The 23,740-nt window shown below is 52.2% G+C and overlaps 10 protein-coding genes across 10 annotated transcripts; 9 read left to right on the top strand and 1 right to left on the bottom strand.

Moving 5' to 3' along the window:
• Positions 1-5: 5 nt before the first annotated feature.
• On the top strand, positions 6-992 carry PODANS_0_1410 (uncharacterized protein; the record flags this gene model as incomplete). The annotated part of the gene is made up of 1 exon (XM_001904523.1): positions 6-992. A coding segment is annotated over one exon (987 nt), but the record flags the coding sequence as incomplete, so codon positions are not given.
• A 547-nt stretch (positions 993-1,539) lies between these two features.
• PODANS_0_1400 (uncharacterized protein) lies at positions 1,540-3,147 on the top strand (the record flags this gene model as incomplete). Its single annotated transcript, XM_001904522.1, has 2 exons — positions 1,540-2,949; positions 3,007-3,147. 2 exons carry the CDS (start codon positions 1,540-1,542, stop codon positions 3,145-3,147), a joined length of 1,551 nt encoding a protein of 516 aa, XP_001904557.1.
• A 2,241-nt stretch (positions 3,148-5,388) lies between these two features.
• PODANS_0_1390 (uncharacterized protein) lies at positions 5,389-6,214 on the top strand (the record flags this gene model as incomplete). The annotated part of the gene is made up of 3 exons (XM_001904521.1): positions 5,389-5,473; positions 5,554-5,972; positions 6,038-6,214. 3 exons carry the CDS (start codon positions 5,389-5,391, stop codon positions 6,212-6,214), a joined length of 681 nt encoding a protein of 226 aa, XP_001904556.1.
• A 757-nt stretch (positions 6,215-6,971) lies between these two features.
• PODANS_0_1380 (uncharacterized protein) lies at positions 6,972-8,470 on the top strand (the record flags this gene model as incomplete). Its single annotated transcript, XM_001904520.1, has 4 exons — positions 6,972-7,695; positions 7,750-7,942; positions 8,019-8,307; positions 8,372-8,470. The coding sequence occupies 4 exons, from the start codon at positions 6,972-6,974 to the stop codon at positions 8,468-8,470; spliced, it is 1,305 nt and encodes a 434-aa protein (XP_001904555.1).
• Positions 8,471-8,756: 286 nt separating this feature from the next.
• PODANS_0_1370 (uncharacterized protein) lies at positions 8,757-9,824 on the bottom strand (the record flags this gene model as incomplete). Its single annotated transcript, XM_001904519.1, has 1 exon — positions 8,757-9,824. One exon carries the CDS (start codon positions 9,822-9,824, stop codon positions 8,757-8,759), a length of 1,068 nt encoding a protein of 355 aa, XP_001904554.1.
• An 875-nt stretch (positions 9,825-10,699) lies between these two features.
• Positions 10,700-12,288, top strand: PODANS_0_1360 (uncharacterized protein; the record flags this gene model as incomplete). The annotated part of the gene is made up of 3 exons (XM_001904518.1): positions 10,700-11,039; positions 11,098-11,239; positions 11,298-12,288. The coding sequence occupies 3 exons, from the start codon at positions 10,700-10,702 to the stop codon at positions 12,286-12,288; spliced, it is 1,473 nt and encodes a 490-aa protein (XP_001904553.1).
• A 1,054-nt stretch (positions 12,289-13,342) lies between these two features.
• Positions 13,343-15,506, top strand: PODANS_0_1350 (uncharacterized protein; the record flags this gene model as incomplete). The annotated part of the gene is made up of 3 exons (XM_001904517.1): positions 13,343-13,762; positions 13,825-15,169; positions 15,247-15,506. 3 exons carry the CDS (start codon positions 13,343-13,345, stop codon positions 15,504-15,506), a joined length of 2,025 nt encoding a protein of 674 aa, XP_001904552.1.
• Positions 15,507-16,796: 1,290 nt separating this feature from the next.
• On the top strand, positions 16,797-17,867 carry PODANS_0_1340 (uncharacterized protein; the record flags this gene model as incomplete). The annotated part of the gene is made up of 1 exon (XM_001904516.1): positions 16,797-17,867. One exon carries the CDS (start codon positions 16,797-16,799, stop codon positions 17,865-17,867), a length of 1,071 nt encoding a protein of 356 aa, XP_001904551.1.
• A 1,194-nt stretch (positions 17,868-19,061) lies between these two features.
• Positions 19,062-20,495, top strand: PODANS_0_1330 (uncharacterized protein; the record flags this gene model as incomplete). The annotated part of the gene is made up of 2 exons (XM_001904515.1): positions 19,062-20,344; positions 20,396-20,495. The coding sequence occupies 2 exons, from the start codon at positions 19,062-19,064 to the stop codon at positions 20,493-20,495; spliced, it is 1,383 nt and encodes a 460-aa protein (XP_001904550.1).
• Positions 20,496-20,941: 446 nt separating this feature from the next.
• PODANS_0_1335 (uncharacterized protein) lies at positions 20,942-21,605 on the top strand (the record flags this gene model as incomplete). Its single annotated transcript, XM_001904514.1, has 2 exons — positions 20,942-21,439; positions 21,558-21,605. 2 exons carry the CDS (start codon positions 20,942-20,944, stop codon positions 21,603-21,605), a joined length of 546 nt encoding a protein of 181 aa, XP_001904549.1.
• Positions 21,606-23,740: the final 2,135 nt, after the last annotated feature.

Below are 23,740 nucleotides of genomic sequence, written 5' to 3'. Positions count from 1 at the left end.
TGTGAGATGGACGCAAAATCTACTCCGAGTTTTGCAACGTCCACACCTGCGAGCGAACCTTTCCCCTTTCCAAGGGTCTCCACTGCCCTAACCCCAAAAGGGAGCATGAGCGTTTCTGCTCTGTCGATTTGAGCTGCGGCCACCCTGACTGTTCGCAGACGGGCTCCTATTCATCGTCAGCAGAATGGACGCAGTACTTTTGCCCCCGTCACCGCTGCACCATGCGGGGGTGTCTTGCTGGATCGACCAATAAGAAGCAGCAGCAGAGATGCGACCTTCACATCTTGACCTGCAACGTGCCGCGGTGCGAGAGACCATGCTATGAGAACCGAGACGGGACCCTCGACATTGTGTGCGCAGCCCACTACGGCAGCTTCAACTGCGCCTGGGCCGGGTGCGCGCGGAGGAAACCTGGATACGACACCAAGTACTGTCTAGAACACAAGTGCGCGTTCGGGGAATGCTCGCGCGGCAGGGAAAGAGACGCAAAGTGGTGCAAGGAGCACAAATGTGCCATCTCGTCCTGTGATCGAGGGGTCAGGGAGAACGGGGGGGTCATGTGCAAGGATCACGAGTGCAACAGTTCCCGATGCAGACTCCCAAGGATGACCGGGGCTGACTTTTGCACCGATCATGGATGCAAGGGGAAGAACTGCCGCTTTGAAGCGCGGTTTCCGGGAGGCTATTGCGAGGAGAGGCATGCTTGCATCGTGGGCATGTGCTCAAACCCCAGGTCAACCGTCATGAGCTCGACGCTGGGCATCTTCACAGACCGCTGTGTAGAGCATGATCGGCTGAACCGGGTGGGGAGGAGGCTGTCGACAAATGACATGCCCGAGAGAGAGCGGTGGGAGGGGCGCAGACATCGGTATTCTGACGACATCGAGTCGATGAGACGGAGGGAATTGGAAAGGTTACAGAAAGAGCAGAGAGAGCGCGAGGAGAGAGAGACACATGGACCATATGCATACTCGGGCTGGGATCGGCGATGAATAACTTGGAGGGGAATCGGCAACGAATGGTTATATTTTTAGTGTCTGAATGCATTAGAATGGGGCATGAAAGGATGATACCCGGAAATAGTTGATACCTTGGGAGTTGGGATCTGAATATACAGTCTTGTTGCTTTGTAACTGTTGATGCCTTTGCTTTTTGGTCTGTGATGCTGCAGCTTCCAGGTTGTCGGGTATCGATCCCGCCTTTTTGCTCATCCGACGTCATCTCCCCCACAAACCACCTAATCGATAAGGGAGACAGGGGTTTCCTTTCGGGTTGGGCGCCCTTTGTGTCCACGGGTGTCAGCTGCGCCTCGGAAGGGTCCAGGTCCCTGCTTGCGTTGTCAGCGCAGCAACATGCAATATCAGTGACACACCCACAACACCACAACACCACAACACGACAACACCACAACACCGACCTCAACGTCAGTTTCTCTGCGCGAAGCTCCTGCAGCTTCTCGCACCGCTTTATCCTCCTCAAACCGGCACGTTTCCTTCCCAGGCCCGCCATATACATCATTCCGACTCAAATACCGCAGCAATGCCTAGACTAAAGGCAATTGCCCTCCACGGACTGGCGGCCGCCGTAGGCGTGTCCGCCTTTGCTGTGCAGCAAAAACCAATCCTTCATGACCAGCAAGCCCAGGCGCCTATTGGCACCCACGGCGACAAGCCACTCGTCGATTCGGAAGCTCTCCAAGACACCATCAAAGCCGACAACCTTCTCGCCCGCGCCAAACACCTCTACAAGATCGCCAAGCTGTCCGAGGACAAGTTCGGCCGTCCCACGCGTGTTATCGGAAGTCCGGGCCACGAAGGCACCATCAAGTACATACAGAAAGCCCTCAATGCCGTCAGCGACTACTACACATTTGGTCTGCAGCCTTTCTCCGCCGTGTCGGGAACCGTCTTCGAGAGCCGTCTGACCATCGACGACAAGCTGCCTTTCACCGCCTATCCTATGAGCCTGACGCCCCCGACTAAGAATAAGGAACCGGTGGACGGGAACCTGGTGCTCGTCTCGAACGAAGGCTGCAACGAAGAGGACTACCCCGAGGCTGTCTCAGGCAACATCGCTTTCATCAAGCGCGGTGTTTGCCCCTTTGGCACAAAGTCAGAGCTTGCTGGCAAGGCAGGCGCCATCGCTGCTGTGGTCTACAACTACGAAGACGCGCCTGTGGGAGGCACCCTCGGCACCCCGTCCAAAAACCACGTTGCTACCTTTGGCTTGTCTGGCAGGGAGGCCCGTCCCTACGTCGAGAGACTCGAGACGGGTAAGACGATCGCCGCCACCGCTTATATTGACGCCGTCGTGAACCAGATCGTGACCAACAACATCATTGCCCAAACAAAAGGAGGAGATCAAGAAAACTGCGTCATGCTTGGAGGCCACAGTGATTCTGTTGGGGAGGGCCCCGGCATCAATGATGACGGATCAGGAAGCCTGGCTCTGTTGGAGGTTGCTTTGAACCTGGCCAACTTCTCTGTCAACAACTGCGTGCGTTTTGCATGGTGGTCTGCCGAAGAGGAAGGCTTGCTGGGTTCTGATCACTACGTTAGTGTCTTGGCTCCCGAGGAGAACAAGAAGATCCGTCTGTTCATGGACTATGATATGCTGGCCAGCCCCAACTTTGCATACCAAGTCTACGATGCTCGAGACGCGGTCAATCCAGTTGGCTCGCAAGCGCTTCGCGACCTGTACGTCGACTGGTACACCAAGCACGGACTCAACTACACCTTTATCCCCTTCGATGGACGCAGTGATTATGATGGTTTCATCCGGCACGGTATCCCCGCGGGTGGTATTGCTACCGGCGCTGAGGGCATCAAATCCAGGGCCGAGGCCCAGATGTTTGGCGGCGAGTATGGTGTTCCATACGATGTCTGCTATCATGAGCTCTGTGATGATATCCAGAATCTGAACCTCACAGCTTGGGAGATCAACACCAAGGTATGTATTGACCCACAACAACGAAAAGATGACACATGTATTAATGCTCGGCTTTAGTTGGTTGCCCACTCGGTTGCAACATTTGCTACTTCTTTTGATGGCTTCCCCAAGAGAACGCTTGACGAGGAGCAGTTGTTCGCTACCACAAACATGTATCGCGAGCAGACGAAGTATCATGGTGACAAGCTTTTTGTCTGAGCTCATTTCTTTCGCACCCTTTCCTAGGTAGGTAATTAATGCGTAAGAGGAGTTTCTACAGGAGAAGGCATACAATACAATGGCATAATCTTAGTAAATAACATTAAATTTAATAGAGTGAGACTGCATTACTTGTCATATTCACCGCCTGTTTTTGATCCGGCTGCTTTGTGCTAACAGCTATGCGATCCAGAACCTGGATGGTCAGATGGAGACAAAGTTAGGCCGATAGTTGGGACTTGGACATACACTCCTGAGCCTAAATGAGAAGGTATGTAGACGAGTACTGCAGATCATGGAAGAAACCGGTAGACAACACAGATGGGTGTTCTGTGGTGAAACAGTACCAGCGCGCCAGTCAACTGGACCTCCCAAAACAGGGTCTCAGCACCGAAGCGTTGGCCCGGTGGTTCGGCAAGTGTCCACCCCCCAAAAGCTGTCAAATAACAGGAAACGACGCGAATCTTAGGCGTAAGACATCGATATCGGACGGTTCCACCCGAAGTTCCCCCTCACTCCCACCCTCCCTTCGGTAACGGTAACAGGGTACGGTCTCGAAGGAGGGTTTTGCAGACTGTCGCCAAGGCCAAGGCACGATATTCACCATGCAAGTCAACTAAAGAGCGCTGAGGCCATGCCACAAGAGGCGTAGCTGGAATCAATCGACGTTGAACAGGTGCTAAGCAGGTTGGTCATTGGAGCTAGTCATCACGATCAATGGCGATGGGTTATCTCGCCAGGTGCTCTCGTTCAGCAGAGAGATAGGATAAGAGAATGCGGGGAGGGTAGGCGACTTAAGATTGGGGTCATGCAGCACCTGGCGATGGTCCCTGCGCCCTGCATGAGATATCAACACATGCCAGAACCTTTCACCGGCATTAGGACCAATGGAGGACAGCTGTTGCCCAATCGATACGCCACAACCTTTTAAACCCCCCACGCTCCCGTCCCCAAGCTTCAAGACACTGTCGACTCGTGGCACACTCTGGGCTGAAATCGATACCACAAGACGGTCAAGGCATCAGAACCCTCTCAGTCAGCCAGTTCAAGATACTAGCCAGACTTGTTAGGAGTTTTTGAAGGCCTTGCTTCTATTCCATCTTTCCCCGCCGTATGATTCCCCGGTTTTACCTTCTGGTCGGGTTTATGCCCCCAGCTGCATGCCAGTCCAATATCTGCAGGGCACTTGGGTTGCATCTCATCTCTATCGGTGCATGGGAATTGCCAACCTCGCATTGGTCGGACTGCTACAGCAGAGTCAACATCCTCCCGCACCAGCTGCGGGAGCTTCAAGGGAGTAGCCGAGTAGAACATTCCTCTTGGCTTCGAAATCCAGTCCATCCATCCTGAATCCCCCAGAATCCCATGTTTAGCTCTCCAGGTGATTCCTGTGCACTTCCTGGAACCCCACATTCCACCTCTCAATTGCCGGTAAAGCAATAGGTGTGTAACTCTCAGCATTGCAAAATCATATTACACTTGACACATGTTTACATATAACACAAGGGCCAAACTAAGTACCAAACGGTGCCTACCGCACCACGCGACAAACACCTCCCCAGTTCCGTCAGACGGGCATTGTTGTGTCCGACTCTCAAAGATATCAGGTTGCGCCTACATGCCACACTCAAACCACTTGGCAAGCAGCAGATAACAATGACAACCCACTGTAACAAGCCGCAAGAGATATTCTATGCATGTCAAGTCGGCCTCCAAACTGGTCTCATTGATAAGGTCCAAGTACACCCCGCGCCTGTGGTGAACCTTTTGGGCCGCCTTGTCCTGCCAAGAGATGTTTGGCGATTTTCAGATTGACCAGAGATCTACATGTCAATGTCAGGATGATCCGAGTGAGCTCTTTGTACCTGCCCCTTGCAGATGTATCTGGAGTTGACAACCCCCCATCACAGACAAGCTACCACTGCAGCCAAGGATACTTGCAGGTAGGATGGTGGGGATGTGGGAAAGAAAACATCTCACACCAAAGGCCACACCCTCAACCCTCTCTGCGTGAGTGGACGGATAAGCCTCGGTGTGCCTGACGGGGTGAATCGTCAGATACAGGAGGAGCTTTTCAGAGACCATGCAACTTGCCCCTGTGTGGATGATGGCCCTCCTCGCTTTGCCCTGGCAGGCTGGTGATTAAGGGTATATAAGAACAACCCTTTCTCCCTCTCCCCACCCATCAAACCTGCTCTAAAACCCCATCCTCCAGTATTTGTCCTAATCCCACCACCCAACATGCAGATCAAGTCGCTCGCCCTCTTTGCCACCGCCGCCTTGGCCGCTGTCAATGAGCCCTGTGTTGGTTCTGGCGGAAGAGCTGGTATGTTCCGAGTCCTCAGTTGCCACACTGCGAAGGAGTGTAACCCAGCCCCCATACCCCTAAATACTGACATCATGAAGGCGTCTGCGTCACCACGTCGACTTGCTCATCATCTGGCGGCATTACCATTGATGGAGCGTGCCCGTCTGATGCTTCCAATGTCAAGTGCTGCACCAAGGCTTCGTGCCCCAACGGTTCCGCTGGCAACTGTCGTTGGGCATCGGACTGCGCAGGGAGCACACTGACTGGTCTTTGCCCGGGACCTGCGCAGATGAGATGCTGCTCTTCTTCTGCCACCGGCTTCGGAGGGTATTCTGCCCCAGCTATCCCCGCCGTCGGGGCCTGCAAGGCCGTGGCTGTTGAGGGTGCCAAGAAGGTTGTCGCTGCCTTCCCCGGCAGAGTCAGACAGATTTACTGCACCCGGGCTTGCGCCTGTCCCGGTACTTCGGATCACTGCTGCGGCAAGGCGATCGATTACATGTGCTCTGATGCTGGTGGTGTAAGTGCCCCTCTGAGACTTTGGCTTCGATGTTGAGCTTGCACTGACCTGAGACTCCCCGGTAGGTTCCCACCATGTCCGGCCGCCAGCTCGCTGAGTGGGCCATGAACAACCGTGCCAGCTTGAACCTCAAGTATATCATCTGGGGCCAGCGCATCTGGAGTCCTAGTGATGGTGTCAAGGCCTGGACCAGCTGGCGCGCCATGGAGGATCGTGGAGATGTCACCCAAAACCACTGGTAAGCATCAAAGTTCACTAGCCCGGGAGCCAAGTATCAATGGCAAGCAAGGACGAGGATCTAATATAGGATACAGGGACCACGTTCACATCAGCTTCAACTAGGCGGTTTTCGGTCGAGTACAGTCAAATCGCATGACTCTTTGATATCTTTGTACCTAGCTGTCCCCATACAACAACCACCGCCCTCTTAGCATCAAGACCTATGGCGTGCTAATTCAGACTTTATACATGTTCTCGTCACAATCACACTGGCTGTTCGATGCATGCGGTTTGTGAAAAGGAGGTGGGGTCAACATGCAATCATCTAGGACCACCAATAGTCGCGCCACGGCCATGCAGCCGGCGCCTAATCACAAATAAAAAGCTGATTCGTATGCCGTTTCTGAGTGAAGGCTGCGACGCTAACCTCGACGAACACCATCTCCCCATCGATATCGATACCGGACCAGGTCCCAGTAGCATGGGGGCCTATCACGGGATTTGGGAGTTACACAGAGTCTTTCCACTTCCGGTCGGTACTACAGCTGCCAGCGAACAGATGATGTAAATACCCCGCCTCTCTTCCTGAATACCGTTAGGTCCCAAGAAACTAGGCTCGGTCCGCTTTAGTTCTTACAGCACAACGTGTGTTGATCATCACCGCCCCTGTCCAACCTGTCCTTGAACTTGTCAACTTGTCAGGCTGTCGACCTATCGACGTTGTGGATATCCCAGCCCGCCAGTTTGAATAAATCTCACGATCCCCTCTCGAAATCCAGGATGGACCTCACTGATCACCCACAATCATCCAGCAAGCCAACAGGCACTGCCAACAAGATGGCTCTCGACCTCTCTTCGTTTGGGATTCTCCCACCGGGAATCCTGACCCAGCCGACACCTTTCTCACTCAACGTTTCTATGAGAGATATCCATCGCCTCTCGGCCCAAGTCGACCAGGCCAACATCGCTGTGCCTCAGTATTACAATACCCACGCGGACCCTGTCAATGGAACGTACGGAATTTCCCGCTCCTGGCTTCTCGATGCCCAGCAAATCTGGCTCTCCGAATTTGACTGGCGCGCGCACGAGGAACAACAAAACAAGTTCCCCAACTTCCGCATCAACGTCACTCTCCCGTCAGACGGACAGGTTTTCGACCTCCACTTTGCCGCCTTGTTCTCCAAGCGTGAGGATGCCGTCCCCATCACCCTTCTCCATGGCTGGCCAGGGTCCTGGATGGAGTTTCTCCCAGTCATGGAACTTTTGGTGGAGAAGTACACCGCCGACACTCTCCCCTACCACGTTGTTGTCCCGTCGATCCCTGATTACGGCCTCAGTTTCCGCCCCGAGGAGACCAAGGAGCTGACCATGGCAACCGCGGGCGAGGCCATCAACTCTCTCATGGTTCAATTGGGCTTCAATGGATACGTGGCACAGGGAGGAGATGTTGGCAGCTTCCTGTCACAGGTGCTGAGCCATCATGACGAGTGCAAGGCTTACCATTGTTTGTGTCCCCTTTGAGCCCCCCCTGGCGTACCGTACTAATGAGCAAAAAAAGTAAACATGTTTTTCATGACATCCCAACAGCAAGCCTCCGTCGCTCATCTGAATATCTCGGCCGAAGAACAAGCAAAGGTGGACTACGCTGCGGCTTGGGCCACCACCGGTAACGCCTACGCTGTCGAGCATGGAACCCGCCCTTCGACCATTTCCCTGGTGCTTCAGACCAACCCAGTTGCAATGCTAGCCTGGTACGAACATGACCCCCAAAAAATATGCTGATCCGTCCGCCTGCTTTGCTTTTGCTAACACATCTCGACACACAAGGATGGGTGAAAAGTTGATTGAATGGTCCGACAACAGACACTCCCCGTTCCCATCTATCGACACCATTCTCTCGTTTGTCTCGTACTATTGGTTGACCAACTCGTATGCCCGGTCAATGTGGGCGTATTCCGAACTGACCAGCGTTGTTGGCGGTGAGCTTCCGCCATACAACCCTTCGTTGACAAAACCCATGGGCTACTCGTGCTTCCCGGTGGAGATTGCCACGCTTCCTGAATCTTGGGCTAGAGAGCTGTTCCCAAATTTGGTATTTTATGGAGTTCATGAAAAGGTATGTCGCAGCAACAGGCCGCAGTTCGTGTGAGGAGTGCTGACTTGCGACAAATGCAAAACAGGGCGGCCACTTTGCGGCACTGCAAGCCCCCGAGGCATTCTTGAGTGATATTGAGCAGTTTTTGGCGATTGTGAAGGACACTGTGCTAGGATCAGCTTAAGCTGCACATAAGCTTTCAATGACATTGCTCGGAAATAGTGGATGACCATTGGACTTGGACTGGATATATGGTGGGTAGTTACCTACTTCACAAAATAATTGTAGATACACGTATGTAGTTTCATACAGTCTCATGCGTGGATGAGTTAATTGTTGCGGCGGGTTGTTCTGTTGGTTTACCTTCATCCCCAGAGCTCTGACTTGTTAGATATGTGTCTATGGAACAAATGGCTCTTCCATCTAACCATGCAACAGGGCGAGATCTATCTTTGGCCCGCCATGCCCTCCTAACAAGCAGGGTTGTTGTGTGCGATAAAGCCCAACCTCCATGGCAATGCATTGTACTCCCCACCAGCACTTGGATCCATCCCTTGGTACATGAACCGGATATTACATGGATCAATCAGCAGCTTCTCGTCCACCGTCCCGTCCCTGATGATCTCCCCGTGACTGATGCTTTTCGTCCAGACATCCCCATCGAACTGAACATTGTTGCTTCTTGCCCATGGGTTTTGCTCCGTGTTGGCTAGCCCCTGCCATGGTCCCCTGATGGAATCTGCCGTCCAAGACCTGAACCACCGGTGACCGTCGGTTCCAATGGCTTCGACCAGCAGCAAATATTTGCCATCGGGAAGTGAATACACGCACGCTGCCTCAAAAAGGTCGTTGCGATTGTCCTGCATGGCAATTACGGGTTGGCTCATGCCGTTGGGAAATTGTTCAAGGCTGGTTTCAGATCGGTAGAGCTGCCCGTTGTCGTCTGATGAAAATAGATGACAGCTTGCCGAATCACAGATGACCCACATGTCAACCCAGTACCCCTCCCCAATGTTTTGTTCGATAATCTTGGGCATCCCATCTGGATAGAAGACCTTGGGAGCAGTCCAGCCCTTGGGATTGTTGATGTCTGGGTTTGTGGAGTACGCAGCGTTTCCGTTCTGGTAAACGAGATACCAGAGTTTGTGAGGCGCGAACCAAAAGACCTGAGGAGCTGCACGATAACCGGTCCCAAGAGGGGCTTGATCCAGGTAGTAAAAAGTGGCATTAGGCGCATCGGCCCAGTCGGCAAAGGTAAAGTAAACCAAGTTGTAGCCAGCGGACTGAGCGGTAGAAGCAAATACGTGGTGGGTTCCGTTGATCAGGATGATAGTTGGGTCTTTGATTCCGGCGATCCCGCGACCGTCGTTCTTGGGGCCGACAAGAGGTCCAGTGGAGGTCCACTGCCATGTTGTGGGCAGGTCACTGGGAGGTTGGTTTGACAGCTGGACAATGGAGACATCTCGCCCAGCTGGCAGGGAAGAAGGAAGCGCAGTAGCAGAGGCCCATAAACAGGCGAAGAGAGCAGAAGGGCGCATGCTGCTTAGCTGTTGTAGATAGGTACCTATCTAGACACTGGGCTGGCGGCGAAAGAAGCTGACGAATTGAGGGTTTCGTCGACTTCGAAAGCGGACAGTCTTTTAATAAAGAATGTTTGGAAGCCAAAATATAGACGGGGGTCAAGCTTAACATTCGTGGCAAATACTTGGTTCGCTAGCAATACAACTTGAGCTATGATCGCCAAGGCTGAACATTAAATACAATCCCGCCCTTGAGAATCAGCATGCAATATAATATACCCACTCTCACTCTAGTGCTATGCAGCCTCCTCATCTGATTCCGAAGTTCGGGTTTCCTACCTGATATCAACCATGATCGCAAAAGTCGGGCATGAATGTAACCTTGCCAGGTTCAACAGTGCTGGCAAAAGGCAAGGTACCGATCCGGTCAATAAGGGAAGTAGCCGAGAACAACTATACAAATTAATTCCGCCTATAGTTGATGAGAAATCATAGTTAAGGTAGTGGCGCCCCAATCGGTCATTCGATGCTGCAACGGATCTACTTGCTTGATGCCCCAAAAGGCTGGGGTACCTTGAAAGCAATGTAACTCTGATCCCACTCCATCGTTCATTGGTGCGCGTCAATGTTCAAGCCAGGGCTTGTAGGTACTATATTTTCGGCATCACTGCCAATATACCTTCTTCTACCCATTCAACCGAGGGCGAAGAGTGTATGTGTAACTGTTACAATGCGGATGATCATTGGAGAGACCGGGGAATTGCCTTTCCGTCAAGGTATCTCTTCATGTCGTGCAACTGAAGGCTATTTGAAAGAGCCATCTGCTCCTGCAGACCATGGCTATCTATCATGTGTCTCAAACTGCGACCGCTTCCAAGTAAACGAAGTACGATATGAGGCCTTTTTGGAAGCGAAGCGGTATCGTGGCGTCGTTGATCGCCTTTTCGTCCTTTCTATTGCTAGCCGCCCCAGTAACAGCCCAGGCTTCATCGACTACCACCTCGTCGCCCGCAGTCAGCTATGTAAACACACTGGCTAACCAACGAGCCGACCCCCACATTTTCAAACACACGGATGGATGGTACTACTTCACCGCCACAGTTCCTGCCTTTGATAGGATTATCCTCCGTCGTGCTCAGTCCATCCAGGCTCTGGGTGATGCAGCAGAGACTACAGTTTGGAGGAGGAAGTCGTCTGGTGTTGGGAGTGGTCAGGTCTGGGCACCCGAGATACGTATGTTGCGCACTCGTCAAGGATCAGAATATACACTTACCAGTGAGGGTCCCCCTAGACTTCATCGACGGAAAATGGTATATCTACGTCGCTTTGGGCGTAGCAAATGAATGGCGCATTCGAGCTTTTGTTCTTGAAGCGTCTGGTGCTAACCCCCTGACATCAACATGGATCGAAAAGGGGATTATCAAGACCAACTGGTGAGCCATGATGATCTTTGTTGCTTCTCTTTGAAACAGATGAATTGATGAATCGCAGGGACACCTTCTCGCTCGACGCAACAACCTTCACCGTCAACTCCACGCGTTATCTTGTCTGGGCCCAGCAAGACCCGTCCCGGTCCGGCGAGAACTCGTCTCTCTTCATCGCACCGCTGCAGAACCCATGGACTATCCGGGGCACCGCCGTCGCCATCTCTCATCCCGACCTCGCCTGGGAACGGATAGGGTACAAAGTCAATGAGGGAGCGTCCGTCATCCAACGGAATGGCAGAATCTTCATGACCTACTCCGCCTCAGCCACGGATCACAACTATTGCATGGGCCTTTTAAGCGCGTCCGCAACTGCCAATCTCATGAACCCAGCATCGTGGACAAAGAGCAGGACGCCCGTCTTTGTGAGTAACGCCAACACGAACCAATGGGGTCCAGGACACAACAGCTTCACGCTATCAGAGGATGGAAAGAGTGACTTGATGGTATATCATGACAGAGGCTACAAGGATATCAACGGAGACCCGCTCAACGACCCCAATCGGCGGACGAGGGTGCAAAAGGTGTATTGGAAGGCCGACGGAACACCGGACTTTGGCATCCCCGTGCCGGATGGAAATACGCCGGTCAGACTGAGGTCGGCCGTCCCAACTGGACTGTTCCTCAGATTTTACACTGGGAACAGTGTGCCGAGCGGCTCGGTCGCCCTGGAAGATACTCAGTTCCGCATTGTCAATCCCGGGTTGTCGGGTAATGGCACCATCAGCTTGGAGTCAACGAGTAATCCAGGGGTCTACCTTCGCCGGTTGAATGGAAGCCAGGTTCAGTTTGAAGCAGGCCGGAATCTGAACACCGCAGCAAGCAAGGCATCAGCGAGCTTCAACAGGCGCTCTGGACTGGCCAACGGATCCGGGATTTCTCTCGAGGCGTCCGATGCAGGAGGCCAGTATTTACGCTTGCAAGCAGGTGGAGCGTTGGTGGTTTCGGCGGCGAGCAGCACAACAGACCAAGAACAAGCGACCTTCTATCTCGAGTAAAACGTCGCCAATTGCATCCCAGTTATGGTCCATCGGACCGTGACTGTTATCAGACGTTAACCCAAGCAGGAAAACTTTCTCCATCATGTAAGTCGGCCGGCCCCACTTCCCCGCATTCCGGCACCGGCCTCCGCCGGTTGCGGCCGGCTTGGGTGGGACGGAACAGCGGGAGCGGCAAGCGACGGCTCAGAGTGGGCCTTTCGGCGATTGACAGCACTGCTTTGATAGCCCTTGGCACATCTTCATGTATTGTTTCGTCAAACCCCTAGATCTAGGTATTCTATGAACCACGAACGAAGCTCACTACATGGTTGGGATTATTTGTCGAAAAAGTCTGTTCTGAAGACCGGCCATCATGAATGTGTGATGTTTCGAGGGTTGGAGAAAGGATGAGGTTAAGTCATGCTAGATCGACCGAGCGGTGCAGCTTGACCTCGGAAAGCGGGGACGGTACCAAGCTCAATGGATTATCAAGGGTAAACATGTAGCCAACCAAAGATAGGAACATTAAATGGACAGCAGTATGAGGGATCTGTGTTATGTAACAGGATCCTCGAGCAAACAGAAAACCAAAAGAGCGGCTTCATGGTTTGGTCACTTGATAAGACGGATGGACGTCATGGGTGCAAGTGGGTGCCAAAGAAGCTCGGGGCTTAAGCCGAGACACCCCATACCCGCGCCACGCCCTGAGCAACACAAGTGCACCAACCGAAGGGCGTATCGGGCAGAATGGAGACAATAAATAGCCCATCGGCGAGTGCGCTTTCTTTGTCTTTTGACTCCGACCACTGGAACATCAAACCGGATCCTTGTTCAGGGGTTTGGAAACAAAGGTCTTCGAGAAAGCTTCTCGAAGCCACAGTCACCTGGAAAACGACCCCCGAGATCCGGATACCGCGAACTTCCGCCCTGAGACCCGACACATCAAGGACCGGTTTTCCAACCCAGCCGACCCCAAAAGGCGGGAATAGCGGAGGCGGATCAACATTACCACAACCCAGACAACGATCTTCCCCACCTCCGGGGTGACCCACCATCCACTCGAACTGCCGCGATGCCGCCATTGCTCCGTGCAACCCCGCGCCAGAGGGCATTCCAGGCTTTTCCCGCAGCCAGGTCTGGGGTGAGCGTTACTCGTCTGGGGTATTGCAGGTTCGCCTGCTCTTTGCAGAAATCAGTCAATGGCACAACAACTTCCAGGAGGACTTGTACCCCGTCCGTCAGCAGGCAAAGGTCTGCATTGATCTCATCCTCTCTAAGTTGGAACATACAGCAGAAGTGGTCATCGACGGTAGCCAACGATCCCAAAATGTACACGACATCATTTGCGTTCTTCGAGGCGCTATGGGATGCCGGAGTCACCCATGTGTTTGTCAATCTGGGCTCCGACCATCCGAGCATCATCGAGGCCATGGTCAAGGGTGCCCGTGAGAAGAAGGGCCAGTTTCCTCGGATTATCACGTGTCCCAATGAGGTAGGTCTGCGTACAGTGGCACTGGGGGGTGATGTGTGACCTTTCGCTGACACCATAATCAGATGGTGGCCATGTCGATGGCTGATGGTTATGCGCGCCTGACCAACAAGCCGCAGGCCGTCATCGTCCACGTCGACGTGGGCACCCAGGGTCTCGGTGCAGCCGTCCACAATGCCAGCGCTGGTCGTGCTCCCATCCTCGTTTTCGCTGGCATCTCGCCCATCACGCAGGAAGGCGAGCTGCGCGGGTCGCGGACCGAGTTCATCCATTGGATTCAAGATGTGCCAGACCAAAAGCAGATTGTCGCTCAGTACTGTCGGTATTCAGCTGAGTTGAAGACGGGAGTAAACGTGAAGCAAATGGTCAACCGGGCGCTGCAGTTTGCCAAATCGGCGCCGCAGGGTCCCGTGTATCTTTGCGGATCGAGAGAGGTGATGGAACAGGAGATTGAGCCGTACAGCATCCAACAAGACGAATGGGATCCAGTTGAGCTAGGCGGGCTACCTGGGTCGGCCGTGAGCAAGATCGCAGAAGCCTTGGCCGGTGCAGAAAGGCCGCTATTGATTACTGGATATGCCGGAAGAAACCCAGAGATGCCGGCAAAGTTGGTGGAGCTGGCAAACACTGTCAAAGGCCTTCGAGTGCTGGACACGGGTGGCAGCGACATGTGTTTCCCAGCAGACCATCCGGCATGGCTGGGATTGCGGTACGGCAATGAGGAGGCAATCCAGACCGCCGACACCATCATCGTTCTGGACTGCGACGTTCCCTGGATTCCCACCCAGTGTAAACCACGATCAGACGCCAAGATCTTCCATATCGACGTCGACCCCCTCAAACAAGTGATGCCTCTCTTTTACATCAAGGCGCAGGCACGGTATCGAGCCGACGCCATGGCATCTGTGGATCAGATCCTGGCGGCACTGCAATCAGATGAAAGCCTAAGAGCCAAGTTGGCAGGCGGGGCCAGTGAGCAAAGGTGGACCGCATTGCAAACGTCGTACAGGGAGCGGATTGACGGTATTGCGTCGCGAGCGAGACCTCTTGACAATGGTGAGTTTGGGACCGGCCACCTGTGTTCCAAGTTGCGAGAGTTGTGCCCAGAAGACACAATCTGGGCCGTCGAGGCCGTCACCAACACCCTATTCGTCCACGACAACATTCAGCCAACAAAACCAGGACAGTGGATCAACTGCGGTGGTGGGGGGTTGGGGTGGTCTGGTGGTGGTGCTCTTGGAGTTAAGCTTGCGTCGGACCATGAGGCCAAACTTCAGGGCCACGAGCATGGCAAGTTTGTGGTGCAGATTGTCGGCGATGGGTCGTTTTTGTTCTCGGTTCCCGGCAGCGTATATTGGATTGCAAAGCGTTACAACATTCCCATTCTGACCATTGTGTTGAACAACAAGGGTAAGTGGACTGGACTCCTGGCTGCTTGTAGGCCAAGCCCTCCTCGGGCTCTGACTGACGTGAACGCACACATCTAGGCTGGAACGCGCCACGCAGGTCGTTATTGTTGGTCCATCCCGACGGCCTGGGCGCTGGTGCGACCAATGACGATATCCACATTGCGTTCAACCCTTCTCCGGACTATGCTGGCATTGCCAAAGCAGCAGCTGGAGGAGACGTTTTTGCTGAGAGGGTTGACCAAGCAGCCGACTTGGTGGATGTTCTAAAGAGGGCTATCCAGGCAGTGCAGAACGGGCAAACAGCTGTTGTCGACTGCAAAGTTGCCTCTGGATGCTGAGAATGATTTTAGCCATATGTAGACGTATAGGCGTGTAGGCGGGCCATTGAGTCGGCTACCACGATATGTGGAAGGAAGCGGGCAGTCGGAAATTTCAGGAAGGTTGCTACTGGAAAATTTTCGTTTCCTTGACAGATGTGACTTTTGCTTCGCTGTTTTTCTGACGTACAGGTGATGCAGGGTTCGAGAGTCCGAGGCAGCATCCTACAACGATTCCAGAGGTACCACGATTTGGCATGCCACCATGCCAAGACAGTACTCTGAGTGTCAGTGGGAGGGTTGCAGTGAAGTTGCATGTCGTCGGCCCAGTATTGTTCAATCTCAGGTCATGGCTTTCGTTGGACAAAGATGCATCCATCTGTGACGGTGCCACGATGAAGCACGATAGGCGGCGGGACTGGCGATGATGGGGAATTGGCGGCTGTCGCCACCGCGTTATATTACATGTCGTGTGATATTCGAGCTCGAATTGCCTGGAGGGGGCTGAGAGGAGTGATGTCGTTTGTTGCAGATCTGCTGGCAGGATGTCATAGGTGTGCTGTGATCGGTTGGTGGTAGATGATGGTTTGTATGGGTGAAGCTCCCATCGCGTTCCCGTGTCATCAGGCGAATTGCACGGCGCACAGACCAGGAGGGGTCCTTTTGTACCAACCAGCGACCCTGAAAATTGCCAACTGCTTTCACCCCACAATCCGCACCTCGAATCCTCCACCTGATTCCATTGTACCCGTCAACGGCAACGGCCCGGTCGCAGACGTCTTGTTCTCTTCCTCACTTCATCAGACGGAGGTGGAGGTTTTTCATATATATCAGCTTTCTGTAACATACCATTTACGCCCTGCTAGCTATCACCAGATACCTCTCCTAGGTGCGCCTGCTGCCGAATCTTCTCTTCACATCCGGGGCAGTTTCTCAGACCCATCCGCTGATTTGCCCCTCCCGCCGGGCACTGACCCACTATCTGCGGCAAACGAGATCTCTTGAATGCACGAGACCACGAGACCCTGAGCAACTTACCTACCTTGTCTGGACCCTGAATGCGAGATCATGAGGCTGGCTGCGGCGCTGTCTTTTCAAGTACGCAAAACCAGAAAGCCACCTTGGTGGTCTTGAACTGTTTTTATTCCACGCCGGCGCCTACAGACTCCGACGTGCTCTTTCTTGTGGCGCAAGGATATCGGGTACCAAGGCATAAGTAGCCTTTGCCCATCCAACCACCAACCAATTTGAACTCTTTGCCGTTTCTCGGCTTCCATCTAAAGCCACGAAGGGCTCGCAGGTCCCCTCGAAATGACAGACTGCGACAAATCGGCCGATGCCTCTTACGAAGCCGGCAGCGACACCAGTGCCGTCCCATCCCCGCCACCACCGCCTGTTCCCTCAGCCGACCCCAACTTGCGCTTCATCCCGAGCCCAGAAAGCGATGCCTCGCCTACTCTTGCCGCACAGGTCGACGATATCTACAAAATTGCGCCCGTCGCTGCTCTCAGAATGCTCAGCGCGGGCATCGAGGCGCTCGTGAATATGACGGGAGACATCCCGCCCACGCCACCACCAAGAAGCCCCACCATGCCGCACATGCGAGGTATGGAAGCAGAGAAGAAGAGTATCGTGCGGTCCAATTCAGACAAGAATTTGGCCCGTCTTGCTCAGCAACGAAGCGCAGCAAACTCTCCACGGCCCTCCCCCCGGCCCGGTCGGTCTCCGCTGCATTCAGGCGCGAAGGCCGCGTCCGTTCCCGTACCCGACGGTGCCCAATCCATCGACGGCGTCCAGCTGCGGGCGCCTTACCCGACACAGGCGTCAAGAGCAGAACAGCCCCTTGCTCCATATATTGTCGTTGGTGAGAACTCGCAGCCGCTCAATCTCCAACACAGCGCCATCACTCGCAAGTTTTACTCTCGCCTCCCGCCACCGATATCTATTACCGAGTATCTCCTCCGAATACACCGTTTTTGCCCCATGTCTACCGCCGTATATCTAGCCACATCCTTATACATACATCGTTTGGCCGTGCTGGAGCGAGCCATTGCCATAACTAAGAGAAATGCTCATCGTCTGTTGCTAGCGGGATTGAGAGTGGCCATGAAGGCCCTGGAGGACTTGAGCTACGCACACGGAAAAGTGGCAAAGGTCGGCGGTGTCAGTGAAGCAGAATTGGCGAGGCTGGAAATCAGCTTCTGCTTTCTTACGGGGTTCGAGTTGGTTGTGACCTATGAGTCGTTGAGCAAACATTGGGAGATGCTCAGAAGAGGAACCGACTGCTGGAATCTGCATGATGAGTTGATGGAGGAGGACATGACGGTTTTGCAATTTGCAAAGCCGCCAAAGCCGAGGAGGGAGCACGCTGTGTCAACTTGAACGTCTACAAAAGTAATCAATCGGATGAATTGTTTGTCAGCATCAATTTTAACCCACCTGCTCCGACACTGGGCTGGAGAGTCCTGTTTCCCTCGGTCAGGTTTTTCCTGACCGGTGAAAGATCATCCACTGTGTTTGAGTGGGTAGACATCACGGTGTCGCTTGTCCAGTGCAACAGAGCCAGCCAGGCCTGGTGGACGGCTATATCACCTTGACACCATGAGGTGAACTCTCCAGCGCTAGAGTGGCGCATCCTTTTCTGGAGCTCTCCCTCTTGCAACCCAACGGCCACCCTCGCTGCTGTTGACGATAGCGGATGTGGACGATTGCGGTATCTTTCAAGGAATAACCCTAAGTCCGACTATTAAGTGCGGCCTGCGAAGTACGATCAAGTCTTTTCTGTGACGACCATAACTGCGGGTGGGCCTGTACGGCAGGGGCACAGTCAGGAAAACCTGGTGCTGTTGTAGCCATGCGAAGTTCTCGACAGGACAGAGCACAGGCGAAATGACAGAAAAGGGCCATGCTGGAGGCGCGATGAACGCAATCATCGGAAGGGTGTCGAATATAAGAAGGGTTAACAGAAAAGTCTCGGCACTATGCAGTACATCTTCACTTCACTGTGTGTATGCTCAATCTAAGCATGTCTATATCGAGTGCCTTGAAACCTTGACTATTTCCTGTGAAACCACCAAGATGCGAGGAGCTTCGATCCCGAAATCTTCACACATGGTGTCTATTGCTGGGAAGTCATCAGGAAGCAACGCAACCGCATCCATTACCGACGTAGCCAAACCGCTGGCCAGGAGTGCCAGGGTTATAAGGTATTCGAGGTTGACATTCTTTGCCAAGTAACCGTTGTGCAATTGCCGAAACAAACCGTACCTGTTGTTCTTTGGCGGGGTAGCTGGGCTTCTAGCGCCGTGGATACTCTCGGCCACCCCACTGATTCAATAGACACCTGCCCCGCACTGATGGAGGGGCAGGACGGGAGCTCTGGCCTCCAGTCGCAAGGTCCTAGACAGACAGAGGTTGGGATCAAAGCAACCGTCCACGCCCTCTTCCACCGCATCCACATCTTCCATGCTACAGTCAGGCCTCCGAGTTCTGGCCTCCACGATAAGAAGTTCGAAAGCACGTCTCCCGTTCACGTTTCCGACACGCCGTTCCGACAACCGTGACATCGCCGTCGCGATGGACTACAATAAGATCCTGCAGGGGAAATACCCCGCGAAGCAGCACGCGAAGCGCGTGAGCGACTACATTCGCGACAAAATTCCGAACGCCACAGGTGTATTGTACCTCGAGGGCCGTGCCACCAAGATGATTGAAGACAACGATAGCGAGGAGCACTTCCGACAGCGTCGCTATTTCTACTACCTCACCGGATGCCCTCTTGCCGATTCATACGTCATCCATGACATGGACTCGTCCAAGACAACACTATTCATCCCACCCGTTGATCCCGAAAGCGTCATTTGGTCTGGTCTTCCTGTCTCCGCCGAGGAGGCCCTCAGCAACTGGGACGTGGACGAAGTCAAATACACAAACGAAATCAACGCAACACTTGCCCATGTCGGTGCCTCCAAAGCCAACGCCACGCTTTATGCCATTCCCAACCAAGTCTCCGAGAAGGTCACCTTTCTCGAGTTTGACCACAAAAACTTTTCCATTTTGAAGGAGGCCATTGAGGTCACCCGTGTGGTCAAGGACGAGTACGAGATTGCCATGATCGGCAAAGCCAACCAGATAAGCAGCAGGGCCCATGAGTTGGTCATGAAGAAGGTCAAGCACGTCAAGAATGAGCGCGAGCTCGAAGCCGTGTTCCTAGCCGAGTGCATCTCCAATGGGGCCCGTGATCAGGCATATCACAGCATCGTTGCCGCTGGTCGGGCTGCTGCGACGCTCCATTACGTTGCCAACAACGCCCCCTTGGATGGCAAACTGAACCTCTTGTTGGATGCCGGCGGCGAGTGGAACTGCTATGCTTCGGATATCACGAGAACATTTCCCATCAATGGCAAATTCACCACGGAGAGCAGGGCTATCTACGACATCGTCCTCAAAATGCAGCTTGAATGCATTGCTACACTGAAGGAAGGTGTTGTGTGGGATGATGTCCACACCTTGGCCCACAAGATTGCCATTGATGGGCTGTTGGAGCTTGGTATCTTGAAAGGTGACAAGGAGGCCATCCTGGAGAGCCGTACAAGTGTCGCCTTCTTCCCCCATGGGCTGGGACACTATCTCGGCATGGACACACACGATACTGGCGGCAATGCCAACTATGCCGACAAGGACACCATGTTCCGCTACCTCAGGGTGAGAGGGACTCTACCGGCCGGAAGTGTCATCACGGTTGAGCCGGGTCTTTACTTCTGTAACTTCATTATCGAACCCTTCCTCAATGACCCCAAGCACTCTCAGTACATTAACCGTCCGGTTCTGGACAGGTATTGGGATGTAGGTGGTGTACGGTATGTCGACCCCAATGCTCTTCCTTCGCAGCCATTGCTAACCTATGCCAGCATCGAGGACAATATCGTCATCACCAAGAGGGGGACACAAAATCTTACCACAGCCGTCAAGGATCCTGATGAAATGGAGAGACTGATTGCGTCCAGTTAGATGGCCTGAGCTAGTGCTGAGATAAAGGCGATGATTCTTTTCACATGTAGTCTAGCGCATCACTACTCAGTTCAGGATACACTTCTGGAATCCTGACTTGAAACAGTAGATTTCTGATACTTTTCTTCAGGAGACGAGCAACTTGTTGCTTATCGGGTTGATCTCATTCCCATCCCAGAGATGCCGGTTGTGGCACCGTAATAACCTCGCAGGCTACAAGACGCCACCATCTCCGCCCGGAGCCCTTTGATTGAAGTTTGTTTTGCCTTTGGGTTCAGTGGATGAAACCCAGCGCACAATATTTTGCCTCGGGTTTTTCGCCTGTGCTCTTCCATTTTCTTTCGTTTCTCTTTGCGTTGCCTCACACCTCGACATCTTGCAGAACACGTTACATCACGACATACCTGAAAAACATTCCTCCCCACGCAGGCCACCGACCTGAAACAATGCGTGCTCTCTCCCTTCTCACACTTATCACAGTGGCCCTGGCGGCCTCTGTCCCTAATTTTCGCGAGGACAGTGAACACATTTCGGGTTCTCAAAGGCGCCGGAGTGCGGAACCAGGCAACATTCAACTCCACAAGACGGTGATTCCCGACTGGGCAGACGACATCTACCTGACACCCAGCCCGAACGAACATCTCGATTCCGAGCGACTCCTCCTCCACCAGAGCAATGTCAAAGATATTTCCAAGGAGCGCGACAGCCCGTCCATCCGCGTCGACCCTGTCGAAGTGCACATGTACACCGAGACATATCCAAGCCCTGGTGTAGAGAGAAACGTGGTTTCCGCCCGTGGTACCGTGTTCGAGCCCGAACCTAACAGCCTCGGGGGCAGGGTTCCAACATGTACCCGAAAGGCTGCGAAGCTTCATACACAGCGAAAGTGGTCAATCGGCTACGATCATGACAACAAATACAACGGGATGCATTGCGGGCAATCGGTCCGTGTAGCGCTCAGGTCCTTCAAAAAGTGCAGGCCCACGACAGATTGGTATCGCCTTTCCCCATGCCTACCTTACTTCTTAGAAACACAAAGCTAACAAAAATGGGAAAATGCAGGACATGCGTGCGCAGTGGAGAGCAGGGACTAGGCGGTGTGACCATTGAGTTTCATACTCCGCGGGGGTGTGATGATCGGAGAATTCATCAAGCAATGAAGAAAGCTAGTGGGGGTCAGATTGATGTCTGGTGTCAACACAAATAGATCATCCAGCAGTCAAGTATGACAGTAGTTTTGCTGATAGGTCGAATAGGTGGTAGGAAATGAGTGACCCCAAGGAGTCACCCCTGCCTACGATTGGGAGGGAAAGCAACCAGAAAAGAGTATTGCCGATCGGATGTACCTTATGGAAAGCTCCTAACGAATATAATTTATCATGTATGGAAGAACCTATGTTGTTCTTGTGCAGTTAAACCTTGCAGGTATAACAGTGCACAATCAGACAGAAGAAACTCAGTGAAGAGGCCTTGCCATTTGCAAGATTGTAGCGCTTTCCCCTTTCAGATATAATTCGTTTTATAGAGAACTTGAGGCTAGATCCCTCGGTCTCAGCTTACACCCAAGATAACGGCCCGCTTTGTTCTAACCGGGGTCATTATATAAAGGCTGAACTTACGTTTTCGTCTTAGTCAAGGTATATGCTTTGTACAGAGAGGCTGGTTTACGGCAATACTCACAGACGATTCAGCTGCAGTGGTTTGTTTTCTAGTGCTCTAGGTTCTCGTAGATAATTCTTTGTCTTTCAGGACTCTATCACTTAAACTTTCAAATCTAATATCGGTTCCATCTATGCTCCTAGACATGTGCTAAGTACCTCTAACGTATATTATAAGCGAGCGACCAATATAAGCGAGCGACCACTTTTTCACAACCTTTATATTATTATCTTTAATTACTATACAACCATACTAAGAAGCAACCATAATTATATCCGAAATAGCTGAATCAGACAATTCTATAGCCTCCTGGTAAGTGCGCGCATTATGGCCAAGCTTGCCGCACACACCACAGCACTGAACCTTCGTACGAGCCCCCCCTGCACCACCGCCATCCGGCTATATTTCTTCCACTGCCTCCCCACCCACGGCCTTCTGGTCCAGTAGATCCTATACATCTTGCACAGTAAGTGATCCTCCGAGCCGTACACGTGTTTTTTTAGCTCTCCGGCGCTTACTTAGTGCCTCATTGGCCTTACGGAGCGAAGAGACCTCTGCCTGTAAGAGGGCCACTTAATATATTACAGCTATCGTACCCTTAGTAAATTAATTTATAGCACCTAATATTAAAGTCGGGGAACTATTTTAATGGTTAGTAATACGAGTTTTAATAAGCGTAAAGTGTAAGTTAGTTTTTCGGGGATTTTATAGTATTTAGAATACCTAAGGGAGTGCCGTGCCTGGCCTTAAGGATAGGGGTATTAGCGTATAAAGCTTTATATCTAGCTTAGAAAATACCCTCTCTAAATCGTATAGTATAAGGCTAGCACCTATAAAGCTACCCTATATATTTTTCTCCGTTATAAAGATAAATAAGGCCTCGCGGAAGGTATAAAGAAACTCGAGCTTATTTATATAGTTAATTGTTACGCCCTAAGTATAATAACCCCGTAAAGGAACCACTAGGTAGTTCCCGAGGTGCTGGGACACCTTAGCTAATTATTGGGCCAGGGATAGGAAGACCTATAAAGTCCCCATATAACTAATTAGGAGGTGCTTAGTCTAATTAGTAGCTAAGACCATTAAGCACACTAAATATATTAATTATAAAAAATTACTTAATTTACTTAGCCGCTAAAACCACTGAGTACACTAAGTAAGGTACAAAAATACTTTAGAAATATATATAGATAGCTTGTAACGAACCTCTATCTAAAACTTCTGAAAGGGATACTAATTAAAGGTAACTTCTAAATAATCCTAATTTAGTGCAGCTAAATAGTGTATAATAAGATATCTTAATATAAATACAAAATGCCGTGAATATAAACTTAAATTGTATATTACGGAACTATTTATTTACACTAACTAATTCCTCCGTATATATAGACCTCGTATTAAGCCCTAATTATAGTGATTATTCCGCTCGTTCCTAATAATTATAATAATCGCTATAATCCTCCGTAGCTCCCTATTAATTATATTACTGCGATTACTATATCTTCCTAATTTACTATTTATAATCGTATATCTTTATCCTAATTAATCCTACTAGCGATTAACTATACGTTTTATACCCCGCATAC

Source organism: Podospora anserina, chromosome 7, assembly GCF_000226545.1.
Source record: "Podospora anserina S mat+ genomic DNA chromosome 7, supercontig 2".
Taxonomy (NCBI): Eukaryota; Fungi; Ascomycota; class Sordariomycetes; order Sordariales; family Podosporaceae; genus Podospora; species Podospora anserina.
This window is presented reverse-complemented; position numbering and strand designations above follow the sequence as displayed.